Genomic DNA, 15,864 nt, shown 5'->3' with positions numbered 1-15,864 from the left:
CCAACTTCAAACTATACTACAAGGGTACAGTAACCAAAACAGCATGGCAATGGTACATAAACAGGCACATAGACTAATGGAACAGTATAGAGAGCCCGGAAATAAGGCCACAGATCTATGACCATCTGATCTTTGACAAAGCTGACAAAAAACAAGAAATGGGAAAACGACTCCATATTAAATAAATGGTGCTGGGATAACTGACTAGCCATATGCAGAAGAATGAAGCTGAACCCCTTCCTTACGCCATATAATAAATAACCTCAAGGTAGGTTAAAGACTTTAATGAAAAACCCAAAACCATAAAAACCCTGGAAGACGCCTAAGCAATACCCTCCTAAACCTAGGAACGGGTTTAGATTTCATGACAAAGACACCAAAAGCAATTACAACAAAAGCAAAAATTGACAAATGGGATCTAATTAAACTTAAGTGCTTCTGCGCAGCAAAATAAACTATCAACTGAGTAAACAGACAACCTACAGAATGAAAGAAAATATTTGCAAACTATGCATCTGACAAAGGTCTAATATCCAGCATCTGTAAGGAACTTAAACAAATTTACAAGAGAAAAACAAACTACCCATTAATAAGTGGGAAAAGGAAATGAACAGACACTTCTCAAAAGGAGGCATACATGTGGCCAGCAAGTGTATGAAGAAAAGCTTAACACCAATGATCATTAGAGAAATGCAAATCAAAACCACAATGAGATTATCATCTCATACCAGTCAGAATGGCTGTTATTAAAAAGTTAAAAAATAACAGATGCTAGTGAAGTTGCAGAGAAAAGTGATCCCTAATATACTGTTGGAAATATAAATAAGTTCAACCATTGTGGAAAGCAGTATGGTAATTCATCCAAGAGCTAAAAGCAGAACTACCTTTTGACCTAGCAATTCTATTACTGGGTATATACCCAGAGGAGTATAAATCATTCTACTGTAAAGACATGTGCCTGAGAATCTTCATTGCAGCACTGTTCACAATAGCAAAGACCTGGAATCAACTTAAATGCCCATCAATGACAGACTAGATAAAGAAAATATGGTACATATATACCATGAAATATTATGTAGCTATAAAAAGGAATGAGATCATGTCTTTTATGTAACTTAGATGGAGCTGGAAGCTATTACCCTCAGCAAACTAGTGCATGAATAGAAAACCATATACCACATGTTCTTACTTATATGTGGGAGCTGAATGATAAGAACTTATGAATAAAAAGAAAAAACAACAGACACTGGGGTCTACATGAGGAAGTAGGGTGGGAAGAGGGAGAGGAACAGAAAAGATAACTATTGAGTACTGAGCTTAACCTGGGCGATGCAATAATATGTACAAACACCTGTGGCACATGTTTATCTATGTAACAAACCTCCACATGTGCCCCCCAACCTAAAATAAAAAAATTAAAATAAAAAATTATACATTTAGAAAAAAAATTTCATTCTAAGTGCCACTTCTACAATAACAGGTAAGGCATAATATATTACTGCTTCCATATACACTTGCATCTTTAATAGGACAGTAAAACACCTTAAGCCCAATGGCATAAATCTCTAATTGTAGATTTCATACATTAGTGGATATAGGTATTAGGTGAGGTAAGGGTCATGTCAATAATTCTGAATAACAGTGGAGATTTCTGATTGTCGATAAATTATCATGGGGCTTCAGCAACTTTATCTCCTCTCACTCAATTTCTTATTTCATTGGTGTCCTTGCTAGTCCAAAATGCCACTCATGTTTACACAACAATGTATTTGACCTTACTCTTTCTTCTGCTTAGAGTGTTCCTCCCTGTATCATTTATAGCCTGCCTCTTCACATCATTCAACTCTGCTGAAATTTCTCCTTTTCTCAAGCCTTTCCTTGAATGACTCTATCAAAACTGTAACTTCCTATCCTTTTATTTTTATTTATAGTACTCATTGCTACCTAAGATCATTTTAGGTTTGTATTTGTTTATTTATTTCTCCAATTAAAATGTAATTTCCATAAGTTTGTCATTTTTTTTTGTCATTTGAAGTGGCATATAATAATATTTGTTCAATGAATGAATGCATATTAGATGAAATGAATGCTTTTAGGACAAAATTCAAATTCTAATGACTTGTTAAGTCCTGACTTGCTTCTGGGTTTAAATGGAGAAGGACCTTAGAAGTCAATGGATCAGTTATAGAATGCAAAAAATGGTTTGTTTATTGCCAACTGTGTCTCGATGTTATAACTTCATAACTTGGAAGGATATATTATAGATAAGAGGCTGTGGTTCACTAGTGTTTCCTGTCTGTCATACTGCCCTTTTGCTTCTCTAAATATATTCTGGGTATTTTCTTGATGCTAAGTCTTGGTGCTAAGTTTGGGGCTGCAAAGATTGAAAAGGCAGAGTTCTATCCTAGTCTGGCCTTTGCTTACCCAGAGATTATGTCCTTGTTGATGATTTTTTTGCCTATACCTCTCACTTAATACATATAATTTATCATCTTTACTGATCATATATTTTCCATATCAAATATTTTAATGTTCCAGTTTCCTCATACTAAAAGCAAATGAGCAAATAAGAATTTTATTTTATACCTTCTTCTTAAACAATTGTCCACAGTACCATAAAGAATAATATTCACTGGTTGCTATTAAGGATAATGAAATATAAAAAAAATCATATTCTAACACATTCATTAAATTTATGAATCTCTTTATTACTACAAGGCATATTCTTTTCCCCTCTTTCAATTCCCTAAAAATAGGATTTAAGATTAATAGTAAGAAATAAATGCTACTTATTTTCATATAATGTAATCAGATAGTATGTATCATAGATCAAAAAAGCTTTATCTGTTTTCTAGACTTGGAAAGCCACTTCAGTCAATGGGGATCTTAGAACCTACAGCTTTCAAGTTTTCACTAGCTTCTTGACACTAGTAGAGACCTAATGATACACAACTCTTGGAGAAGAGTTAATTAAGCTTGTGGTTTTTTTCAAAGCACTATGAAACACAGGTGCCAACATTTGGTATTCAGAGGTAGAACAGGAGTAGATGTGTGGTAAACTAACAACATATGGGGAAAAAAAGGAAGGTTTTGAGGATAAATGGCTGAACTTTAAGAACACTTTAGTTTTAAAATAGATTTACAAAATGGATTTTTAAAATGTCATAAGTTGGGCCTTTTGGGAGGGTCATAAAACACGGATGACTTCATTTTCCTTTCTTCATTGCTTTAGACTCAACCCACTCTAAGGTGGCACACGGTAATATTGATGTTTTCGCATTAGCCCATAATTATAGACAGTAAAACATTCAGGCCAGGTCTCTGCTTAGTTCCAACACTGGACCAAATATTGTGGGATGACACAGAGGCATTCCTACATTAGGTAACTCATCCATATTCATCAGGGAAGAATGTTCAGGCTAGCTGCTCTGCTTTTCTGCTGTTTTGTTTGCATATATCTTGCAGACAATAAAGGAGGGTATCAGTGATAAAATCAAGCTATGAGGTTTGGAAAACCTTGGATTTAGTGTTGCTTTCACATTGTGTGTGTTCTTAAAATTTCTAATAATTAATTAAATTATGTGAAAGAAAATATCAGAGAAGCGGTATATGAATAAACTATTTTATTAATTTTAGTAATTATCTTTAAAATTAAAATAGGGTATTATAATGCTATTTTTATGGTTTTATGGGAGACTGCCTATGAATAAAGACTCAAGCAAAAGAAATACAAATTCAAATCCTAAAAACATTGAAAAAATTCTAAACTCTTGAAGTATAAGATGAGAAGAACTCTAGACTAGGGGTCCTGACCAGTTAACTAGAATTTAATGCCTCTTTTAGGAGTCTACTCACCCATTCTGCAAAGAATTTCTAGTATCCCCGAAACCCTAACAACTAGTGATATCAACATTTACACTCTCTCCAAACTCAGAAAAATAGAAAGTAGCAACTTTTCACAAAATGATGAAAATAAATCATTTGAAATTGTGGGCTCTCAAACTATGCTGGCTGTCAGAAACCTAAGATTTTATAAATTACTTAAATGAGTCTGTAAATGTATGATTTAAATTTCATTTCAAATACTGGAATTGAAAATATGAACATAAAAATTTACTGCTGATTGAGTATCCTTAATCCAAAAATCTAAAATCTGAAATTCTCCAAAATCTGACATTTTTTGAGCAACAACATTAGGCTCAAAGGAAATACTCATTAGAGTCTTTTGGATTAGGTATTCTGAACTTGTATGTATACCTATAATGGAAATATTCCAAAATCCTAAAAAATATGAAATCTGAAATATTGTCATAAGCATTTTGGAGTCATGACACTTAACCTGTATATGCCAATTTCAGCATATAAGAAACCACTAACATGTTAACCCTCATTTATAGATTTATAGTTAGTAAATGCTATAAATTTGAACTTATGAAGAAAATTGGTTATAATAAAATTCATTTATATTTTATATATTGAGTTTCTAAGAAAGATTTTAAGAGTTGCTCTGTTTTTAAACAAAGTGAAAACTATCTACATTCTAGACAATACAGAATCAAAGAATCTGAAGAGAATGAAAATAAAAGAGGAGACAGAACAGTTACTATTTTGTAACTCTTCATACTCTAATGCCAATCAAACCCACTGGATATTATAGTACGTTCAATAGTAAAATCTTAGTAAAAAATACTTTGCAGTTAGCGAAAATACATCTTCTATGTAAGCCAGTGTTTTGAAAATTATAATGAACACAAGGTCAATGTTGAGATGTGGCAAACTTTTTCTTTAGGCTATGAGGTAGATTGGGTGTATACTTATTCTTCATCTTTGCCACAATTCCTATCTATAGAATGAAGGATTCAAATGCCTTCAAGAATATGCACCAGAGAAACACAAAAACCAAGAAAATATCCCAATATTCTGGTGTTGTTTGGAAAACATCTTAAGGTCTCTCATATGTAATGTTATCTTATAAAACCTTATGCAAGACTATTCTGGGATCCAGTTTGAGAGTAATTTAACTACTAGAATTCAGAAGAATCCATGAAATGTTCTTTTGCATTTTTTTAACCACACACCATTTAAATGAAAGGATGCAATATAAATAAGCAATAACCCACCCTTTAAAACAGCATATGTAAAGGATACTCTTCACTATTCCGGATGTCAACCACCAGGAGCTTTGGTTTACTGGACTTTGTTTTCTTGGTAGGTGTTTTGAAGTGGCCTGTCACTGTGAGCTCACACAAGTCAATCAGGTCCTCTGCTGAAATCCGTGGTGATACTTCTGATTTTAGGTCATTTAATGGGATGGATTCTCTTGACTGAAAAAAAAAATGTACAAACAACAAAAGTATTGAGAATATTACAGAAAAACAAAATTATCCCCAGTAATAGAATATCTTGATACCAAACAATACAGCATATTAGAGAAGAGGAACCCATCTGATTTTCGCAGTCTATTGTGTAATTCAGTGGTCTCCAACCCCCAGGCCATGGACTGGTACTGGTCCATGGCCTGTTAGGCACTGGGCCACACAGCAGGAAGTGAGTGGCAAGTGAGTCAGCAAAGCTTCATCTGTATTTATAACTACTCCCCATTGCTGTTTTACCACCTGAGCTCCGCCTCCTGTCAGATCAGTGGTGGAATTAGATTCTCATAGGAGTACAAACCCTATTGCGAACTCCATATGTGAGGGACCTAGGTTGCATGCTCTTTATGAGAATCTAATGCCTGATGATCTGTCACTGTCTCTCATCACCCCCAGATAGGACCATTTAGCTGCAGGAAAACAAGCTCAGGGGTCCCACTGTTTCTAACTTGAGTGGTATAATTATTTCATTTTACATCACAATGCAGTAATAATATAAATAAAGTGCACAGTAAATGTAATGTGCTTGAATCATCCCGAAACAATCCTTCCACCCCAAACCCCAGTCCATGGAAACACTGTCTTCCAGAAAACCAGTATCTGGCACCAAAAAGGATGGGGACTGCTCGTGTAACTGATTTCTTACTATTGAGGTTTACTTCTTTATTAGTTACACCTATAAAAAAGCATTATTTATTTGATTCACTGCAAGCTCCTGGCTCAAACATGTAGTAAGAGATGAGGCAAAGTTTTCCTTATGAGAGTGTTGTGTATTTAAAGAAAAAAATAGCTCCTTTAAGTACAATTTCACTTTTCTTTAAGTATAATTACTGTTGCTGTGAATTGCATTAATTTCAACTCAGGTAACATGAGAAATTGCACTGTAATTAGGCATACATAGCAATTAAAGAAACTGGTTCTAATATATGTATTGAATTTTCATAATATAATTTATGTTATATATAAATGGGTAAGTGAAAACTTGATTCTTGGAGATGAATAAAGAACAACTTAATGCTTTATTAAATAGTAAACCAAATTAACAATGTGTCTTAACTATGAAGGAGGTAAGCTCAGACTCCAGGCTATCAAACCCACTCATTGGTCTGTGTCTGTGATAAGAATGACTCAGACTAAGGACGATTTACAATCATTCTCTATGTTTCTTAGTAGAAAAAAGGATGAGCCTTCCCCCATAACAGGTAATGTAATACCACACAACTAAATTCAACATAAATTTATTGAACACTAGTGATTTCTTGAAACTTATGCGGCATAACTTGAGAATTTAAACATTATAAAAATTCAAGTGATTAAAATATGAGGATTCAAAAAATTTCATTTATATGTTTCATAAGTTATCAAAATACTCTAATAATTATCTCGTTTACTCATTTTCTCTCTTTCCTCAGTTGCATTGTGGAATTCTACACTTAGAATGTCCAATTTAGAATTTCTAAGTAGAAAAAAAAAATAAACCATATGAATCATTTACCAGACAGACTTATTTTTTTAAAAAAGGTCTTCAATTGGAGTTTGATGTCAGCTCTCATCCCTTGGGTTTCCCCAGCTGTGATCTGAATTCTCCAGTGGTACAGCACTTGTTCTTTCACGTTATTAACTTTTAAATAAAAATGGAAATTGCTGAGCTTTATGAGTTTATGGCTTTTAATAAAAAATAGGCATTAAGAATCTTAACTTTTTAATATTAAGTATTAAAGCTATCTAAACATTCTGAAATTAAAAATAGCTCAGAAAGATTAAAGAGTTTTGAAAGGAGCAAGCCATACAATCAATGCTTCCATCTCCTTTTTCATTAGATTGCAATCTCTACAGGTAGTTTTTCCAGCCTTCACATGAAGTCATACATTTATGAAGATGAAATGAAGAACTTTTTGATTAGCCTAGTTCCACTTTTAGTCATTTTGTGATGAATGTGGCATTTCAAACTGACGTTTCATCTGAGTGAAAACAGTGCTCTGGCTGATGAAGAAGAGGATTTGTCCAAAGTATTCTCTATGAAGAACTGATTGATTATATAAAGATTTGACCTTGGCACTGGTTCCAATCAAATGCATCATATGGGAGGAGTTTTTCAAAGGAAAGAATATTGCTACATGAAATGGTAAGAACAGAAGGAGAGGAACTGCTGACAAATTCAAATGTTCTAAGTTTCCATCAATGTGTATGTGTAAAGAACTTCAACGTATACAAGTTCTCCCACAAATTAATTTTAGGATACTAGTAAATTAAATTTAGAACAAATTATACTACTTTGCTTTACGAAGAAAATAATTACAATATTAAAAACAGAATCACAGAGAGAGAGAGATCCAAGATGGCTGATCACTAGCAGCTCGGGATTGTAGTTCCCACTGAAAGAGCAGAGAACGAGAGGACGCCACACTTTCAGATCAATTTTTGTTGCTCATGCACCAGGAGATTCCCAGCGGAGGAGCCCCACGTGTCGCCAGCGCGACTCTTGAGGCCAGTGAGGCTGTTTTGCCGCTGCCTTGGAGTGGCGGTTCTTGGTGCAGAGTCAGAAAAGCACCATCAATCTTAACGCCACTGTTTTGGCTGGCGCAGTGGGTTGCTCAGATTCTAGCGCCGGGAATCAACAAGTTGGACGTCCATTCAGAAACCCAACTATAAAGACGGTAATTATAAAGATCACAGATGGATAAATTTATAACAAAGGGAAGAAACCAGCCTAAAAAGGCTGAGAATACCCAAAATCAGAACGCCTCTCCCTCTACAGGGGATCACAGTTCCTCATCAGCAACAGAAAAAGGCCTGATGGAGAAAGACTGTGTTCCATTAGCAGAAGCAGGCTTTAAAAAGTGGATGATAAGAAACTTCTGGGAATTAAAAGAACTTGTTCTAACCCAATGCAAAGAAACTAAGAACTTTGAAAAAAGGTTTGACGAAATGTTAACAATAACATACAATTCAGAGAGGAATATAAGTGAATTAAAGGAGCTGAAAAATACAACACGAGAACTTCGCGAACTATGCACAAGTTTTAACAGCCGAATTGATCAAGCAGAAGAAAAGATATCAGAGGTTGAAGACCAACTTAATGAAATAAAACGAGAAGACAAGATTAGAGAAAAAAGGATAAAAAAGAACGAGCAAGAAATATGGGACTATGTGAAAGGACCTAATCTACATTTGATAGGTGTGCCTGGATGTGACGAAGAGAATCAATCCAAGCTGGAAAATACGCTGCACGATATTATTCAGGAAAACTTTCCCAACCTAGCAAGGCAGGACAATATTCAACTCCAGGTAATGCAGAGAACACCACAGAGATATTCCTCAAGAAGACCAACCTCAAGGCACATGATTGCCAGATTCACCAGGGTTGAAATGAAGGAGAGAATACTGAGGGCAGCCAGAGAGAAGGGTCAGGTTACCCATAAAGGGAAGCCCATCAGACTCACAGCAGATCTCTCAGCAGAAACCCTACAAGACAGAAGAGAGTGGGGGCCAATATTCAACATCCTTAAAGAAAAGAACTTTCAACCCAGAATTTTACATCCAGCCAAACTAAGCTTCATAAGCGAAGGAAAAATAAAATCTTTTGTGAACAAGCAGGCACTCAGAGATTTCATCACCACCAGGCCTGCTTTACAAGAGCTTCTGAAAGGACCACTACAAATAGAAAGGAACAGCCAGTATCAGCCTTTCTAAAAAATACCAAAAAATAAAGAACATCAACATAATTAAGAACTTGCATCAACTAATGGGCAAAACAGCCAGCAAACATTAAATGACAGTATCAAACACACATATATTGTTATTAATTCTAAGTTTAAATCGACTGAATCCCCCAATCCAAGGTGACAGACAGGCAAAAAAAGCCAAGACCCATTGGTATGCTACATCCAGATCCATCTCACATGCAAGGATACACAAAGACTCAAAACAAAGGGATGGAGAAAGATTTGCCAAACAAATGGAGAGCAAAAATAAATAAATAGAAAGCAGGAGTTGCAATTTTTGCTGATAAAATAGACTTCAAAACAACAAAGATCAAAAGAAGCAAAGGATATTACATAAAGATAAAAGGATCAATGTAACAAGAAGAGCTAAAGATCCTAAATATATATGCACCCAATACAGAAATACCCAGATATATAAGACTTATAAAGAGACTTGGACTCCCACACAATAATAGTGGGAGACTTCAACATCGATATTGGACAGATCAATGAGACAGAAAGTTAACATCGATATTCAGGACTTGAACTCAGATACGGAACAAGTAGACTTGATTGACATTCATGGAATTCTCCACTTTAAATACACGAAGTATACACTCTTATCAGTACTACATCACACATATTTACAGGTTTAAATGAAATATTGGTTGGCTGCTTATTTGTTTTCTTCCTTCATTTTTTTTTAATGTCTCTATTATTAAACACAATTACAGGCATATCCATTTTTAGACTGCATTCTAGCCCGGGCAATAAAGCAACACCCCTGTTCTCTCTCCCTCTTCCTCTTCCTCTTTCTTCCTTTCCTTTATTCTTTTTCTTTTTTTCTTTAATTCTTTTTCTTTCTTTCTCTCTTTCTGCCTCTAAAAAAAAAATAAAACACAGAACTGGCCAGGCACGGTGGCTCACGCCTGTAATCCTAGCCCTTTCGGAGGCCAAGGTGGGCGGATCACCTGAGGTCAGGAGTTCGAGACCAGCCTGCCCAACATGGCTAAAACCTGTCTCTACTAAACAAACAAAAAATTAGCCACGCATGGTGGCGGGCACTTGTAATCCAGCTACTCTGTGGGCTGAGGCAGGAGAATTACTTGAACCCAGGAGGCAAACCTTGCAGTGAGCCGAGATCACGCCACTGTACTCCAGCCTGGGTGACAAGAGCAAAACTCCATCTCAAAAAAACAAAAACAAAAAACTACAAAGAATTTAGTTTTTCTAAGTTTTATAAGCAAATTTACCATTCATTGTAAAATTTCCACTTAGAGGCATAAAGGGAAAACTGCACAACTTTGGTCTTACTTAGTATTATAGACATTATGGGTCTATATCACATTTTCCTTGTGTGAAAGAGGGTTTCAAATTCACGAGACTTTGTTTATGGGTAATGGGCAAGATATAGGATAATTATAAAACATTGGAAATGTCTATCAATTTATCACTTCTGTCCAAAAGCCTGTATATACAAGGCATATTAAGCTTAGACGTCCACCCAGAAATAAATCCATGTATTTAAAGGCAACTGATTCTTAAACCTGCCAAGAACTTTCAGTGGGGGAAAGGACAGTCTTTTCAATAAACGGTGCTGGAAAAACTGAATATCCATATGCAGAAAAATGAAACTAGACCCTTATCTCTTACTATATGCAAAAATCAGATGAAGATGAATTGAAGACTTAAATATAAGACCTGAAACTATAAAGATATAAGAAGAAAACATTGTGTAAATGCTTTAGAACACTGGTCTGGGAAATGATTGTTTGGATAAGATCTTAAAAGCACAAGCAACAAAAGCAAAACTAGACATAGAATTACATCATTCTAAAAAGCTTCTTCACAGCAAAGAAAACAATCAACTCAGTGAAGAGACAATTTACGGAATGGGAGAAAATATGTGCAAGCTCTCTATCTGACAAGGGATTAATAACCAGAATATTTAAGGAACTCAATAGCAATAATAAAATAATCTGATTTACGAATGGGCAAATGATCTAAATAAACATTTCTGAAGAGTAAACATACAAATGGCCAAAAGGTACACGAAAAAAAAAAGTTCAATACCATTAATCAAAAGAGAAATGCAAATGAAAATCACAATGTGATATCATCTTATCTGGGTTAAAATTGCTGTTATCAAAAAGGCAAAAAATAGATGTTAGCAAGAATGTGGAGAAAAGAGAATGCTAGTACTCTATTGGTGGTAATGTAAATTAGTATAGCCCCTATGGAAAACAGTATGGAGACTCCTCAAAAAACTAAAAATAGATGCACCATATGATCCAGCAATCCCACTGCTGGGCATATATCCAAAAGAAAGGAAATGAGGATGTTGGAGAAATACACACTCCCATGTTAATCACAGCACTATTTACAGTAACCAAGATACTGAGCTAAACTAAGTGTCTATCAATGGATGAATGGATAAAGAAAATGTATATATACTAATATACACAATGAATTACTAATCAGCCATTAAAAAAGAATGAAATCTGGCCGGGCGTGGTGGCTCATGCCTATAATCCCATATTTTATCATGCCACTGCACTCCAGCCTGGGTGACAGAGTAAAACTCCATCTCAAAAAAAAAAAAAAAAAAAGAAAATTCCTATCATTTGTAGCAAAACTGATAGAATTGGAGGTCACCATGTTAAGAGAAATAAGCCAGACACAGAAAGGCAAATATCACATGTTCTCACTTGTATGTGGAAACTAAATAAGTTGATCTCATGGAGGTAGAGAGTAGAATAGTAGTTGCTGTGAAAGGCAGACAGGGTGGATTAGGGACACGGGGAGAGTGGTGGGGTGGAAGTGGTGGTGTTGTGGGGGGTGGGGATGAAGAGAGGCTGGTTAATGAATATGGAAATACAGTTAGATAGAAGGAATAAGTTCTAGTGTTCAATAGCACAGTACAGTGACTGTAGTTAATAATTTATTGTATGTTTCAAAATAGCTAGATTTAAAATATTTCCAACACAAAGTAATGATAAAGACTTATGGAGCAAATTTATATAAAGTATTTAGAATGGAGTCTGACAAGATATGTACTCTATAAATTTTTATCTTATACCTCTTTTCTCGCCCCTCACCATTTTGTCCCTTATGCTTTAGCATTATCACACTACTTGCCTTTTCATGCCACTGTGCCTTTGCATATACTGTTCCTTCTGCTTAGAAAGCCACAACTATCCATCTAATAAATCCCTGCTTGTCTTTCAAATCTCGGTTCAAACATTACTTTCTATGTGAAGAAAGCCTTTCTTTTGAACTCCTGACTGACTTAGTTTCTCTTCTGTGTCTTCACAGGTATCTGGTACACATATTTATTACAATGAGATTAATCATTTCCCACTAGGCCAAAAAGCTCCTCAAGCATGAGAAAAATGATTTTTACACCTTGTTTTCCTCAGGACCCAGTGTATTATCTGACACACAGAAAGTATTAAGATATATTTATTGATTATAAAGTAATAAAATAGTATTTCCAAATCGTCTACTTTTCATGAGTAACTTTGTGCTATGGGGTATGTATATGTTCCTGAAACAATGTGGATGTACCTCCATTATAGTAATTACTGTATTTGTGAGATGTTTTCTTTTTCTCCACTTGACTTACAATCAGTCTCCTTGAATGCAGGTTCCATGTGTTTTCATATTTGTACCTCCAAAAGCTAGCACAAGGTCTGGCACAAAAAATCTCAATGGATATCTGATGAATGAATAAATGAATAAAAATATGATTAAATGATTATGCAGAGCAGAATCAATTCTTATGTCTGGATTATCAGACAGACTCTTCAGGGATGGCAAGTCATCACATGCTTTCTGGCATCTGAGCACTGTGATGGTTAATAAAGAATACTAAATTTATATCTGCCTCAATAATTTCTCAACAAAGTCATCTTTCCTCAACTGAAGAACTGGAGATGACAGTTGCTACCATATAAAGCTTTCAAAATTGTACTCTAAAGAAGTTAGGTGCATATGAAGAAGGCGAAAACTAAACAAAAAATCTCAAACTATCTTTAGGAAAATAGGCAAAATAATTTAATAACAATAAATATATTAACAAAGGGAAAAACAGACAAAAATTAAGAGTTGACATTTTGGGGAAAACAAAGTTAAAAAATCTGTATATGGACTGTGTGTATATATGTGTGTGTGTGTGTGTGTGTGTGTGAGAGAGATATTATGAATCAGAAAAAACTGTTTTTATATTCTTCTTCTCATTTTTAATCAAACATGGTAACATATATAAGCATATAGAAATATTAAAAAATACAATACTCTGTACAATTCTATGTTAACACATTTAAAAACATTGATTTAAAATATTCCCCAAAGAGTGGAAAACCTATGTCCAAAGGCCTAAATACACGTGAATATACTGGGGTGTGGGCTTGCGTGTATGTACGTTTGTGTGTGTGTGCATGTGTGCGTGTGTGTGTATGTGTGTCTGTTCAGAAGTCATAGGAAACCTGAATGGGCCTTTTTAAATATAGCTAAAATTTTAACATTTTCAAATGATTACTTTGAAGTAAGGTGCCAAGTACAATTTTTTCCAAACAATTCTATCTCATTTTCAAAGTATAAGGAATGCCCATGATGTAATAACTGCCTGAAGGCAAAACAAAGACTGAAAAGTGCCCCAGGCCATTTTATTTATGAAGCTGCCTTAAGCTAATATTTAAATCTGACAAGGACAGCACTACACACACACACACACACACACACACACACACACACACACACACGTGTGCACCCCTCTCCCCAGTATTCCTTAGAAAAACAGATTTTAAAACTCTAAAAGCTGTAAAGGCTGAATGCAACAGCAGCTTTTAATACCTACAGAAAAATAACTTAGGACATATTTCAGGAATGAAAGATGATTCAATATTTGAAAAAATTTTAAATATAGCTCATCAACTTAATTGGTCAAATGATACAAATATGTAATCAATACTATAAGTTACATAAGGCCAAACGTGATACAAATTCATACCAACTACTAACTTTAGAAAAAGAAAACCCAATAGTAAATGCATACCAGAAGAAAACTTAATTAGAATAATGAAACATGTCTTTTGAAACAGATATTCTTCATCTTAAATATTTGACATTCTAGCAACGAATCACTAGAAGCAGAGTTATTAAAATCAAGATGCATATAGCCTTAGAAAACCCAGAATAATTGGAGGAAAATGCAATAAAACTGCAAATAATTTCATTAGCTTTAGTTACAACATATAACAAAATCATTAGCTTTTCTATATGGCACCAGTAGCCAGAAAATGTAATAGGCAAAAGCTTACATTCATGATATCAAAATATTCATCCAAAATAAACTACCTAGAATTAAGCTTATATTTAACGAAAATGAAGTACTTTCATGCAAGACAGTGGAAAAAATGAGGGGAGAAGATATATTAGATGCTTTCTAGAAAGATTCAATATTGTAAGAAGTTTATTTTTCCTTAGAGAAATGTATATATTATTATTATAATAAAAATCCTAAAATGAAGTTTCTATTTTGAAACTTACATTCTAAAGTTTATTTGACAAAAAAATAGACAAAAATGCTAATATTGGAAAATAATAAATAAAACACACTGTCATATATTAAAACTGTACAAAGTTAACATTGTATGATACTGCATCAGAAAAGACTAAAAGATTAATTGGATATAGAATGCACAGAAGCAGACTCAAATATGTATAAATATTTGGAAAAGAAAAGGATGCCATGTCAAATCACTGGGTGATGATTTGATACAGCATCATTCTATTATTTTATTCTTTATTATTCAGAATATAGTATTGGGATAACCTGTTAACTGGAAGAAAGTAAAATTATGTTTCTATCTTACATAATACAGCAAAATGATTTATGTAGATGAAGCACTTCAAGTTCCAGTAAACATGTGCAGGACATGCAGTTTTGTTACATAGGAAACATTTGCCATGGTGGTTTGTTACCTATTGACCCATCACCTAGGTATTAAGCCCCACATGCATTAGCTATTTATCCTGATGCTCGCCCTCTCCCAGCCTCCCCAACAGGCCCCAGTGTGTGTTGTTCCCCTCTCTGTGTCCATTTGTTCTCATTGTTCAGCTCATTGAACATGTGGTGTTTGGTTTTCTGTTCCTGTGTTAGTTTTCTGAGGACAATGGCTTACAGCTAGATGAAGCACTTCTTGTGTATAAAAAAATGAAATCACAAAACTCTACAAGCCAGAGAGAGTGGGGGCCAATATTCAACATCTTAAAGAAAAGAACTTTCAACCCAGAATTTCATATCCAGCCAAATTAAGCTTCCTAAGTGAAGGAAAAATAAAATCCTTTGCGAATAAGCAAGTACTCAGAGATTTCATCACCACCAGGCCTGCTTTACGAGAGCTCCTGAAAGAGGCTCTACACATAGAAAGGAACAACCTGTACGAGCCACAGCAAAAAAATACCAAACGGTAAAGAGCATCAACACAATGAAGAATCTGCATCAACACAATGAAGAATCTGCATCAACTAATGGGCAAAACAGCCAGCTACCATCGAAATGGCAGTATCAAATTCATACCTAACAATATTAACCCTAAATGTAAATGGACTAAATGCCCCAATCAAAAGACACAGACTGGCAAATTGGATAAAAAGCCAAAACCCATGAACATAGATGCAAAAATCTTCAATAAAATACTGACAAGCCGATTGCAACAGCACATCAAAAAGCTTATCCACCATGATCAAGTAGGCTTCATCCTGGGGATGCAAGGCTGGTTCAA

The 15,864-nt window shown here is 34.7% G+C and overlaps 1 protein-coding gene across 1 annotated transcript in view; it reads right to left on the bottom strand.

Annotated features, from left to right (window-relative positions):
• The window catches only part of LOC108294832 (TBC domain-containing protein kinase-like protein), a 134,093-nt gene that overhangs the window by 69,623 nt on the left and 48,606 nt on the right, over positions 1-15,864 (bottom strand). Inside the window, exon 3 of the mRNA XM_017516817.2 lies at positions 5,149-5,324. Within this exon, the coding sequence (XP_017372306.1) occupies positions 5,149-5,324 (176 nt within the window). The remainder of the gene's footprint in view (positions 1-5,148; positions 5,325-15,864) is intronic.

Source organism: Cebus imitator, unplaced genomic scaffold (assembly GCF_001604975.1).
Source record: "Cebus imitator isolate Cc_AM_T3 unplaced genomic scaffold, Cebus_imitator-1.0 Scaffold606, whole genome shotgun sequence".
NCBI lineage: Eukaryota > Metazoa > Chordata > Mammalia > Primates > Cebidae > Cebus > Cebus imitator.
This window is presented reverse-complemented; position numbering and strand designations above follow the sequence as displayed.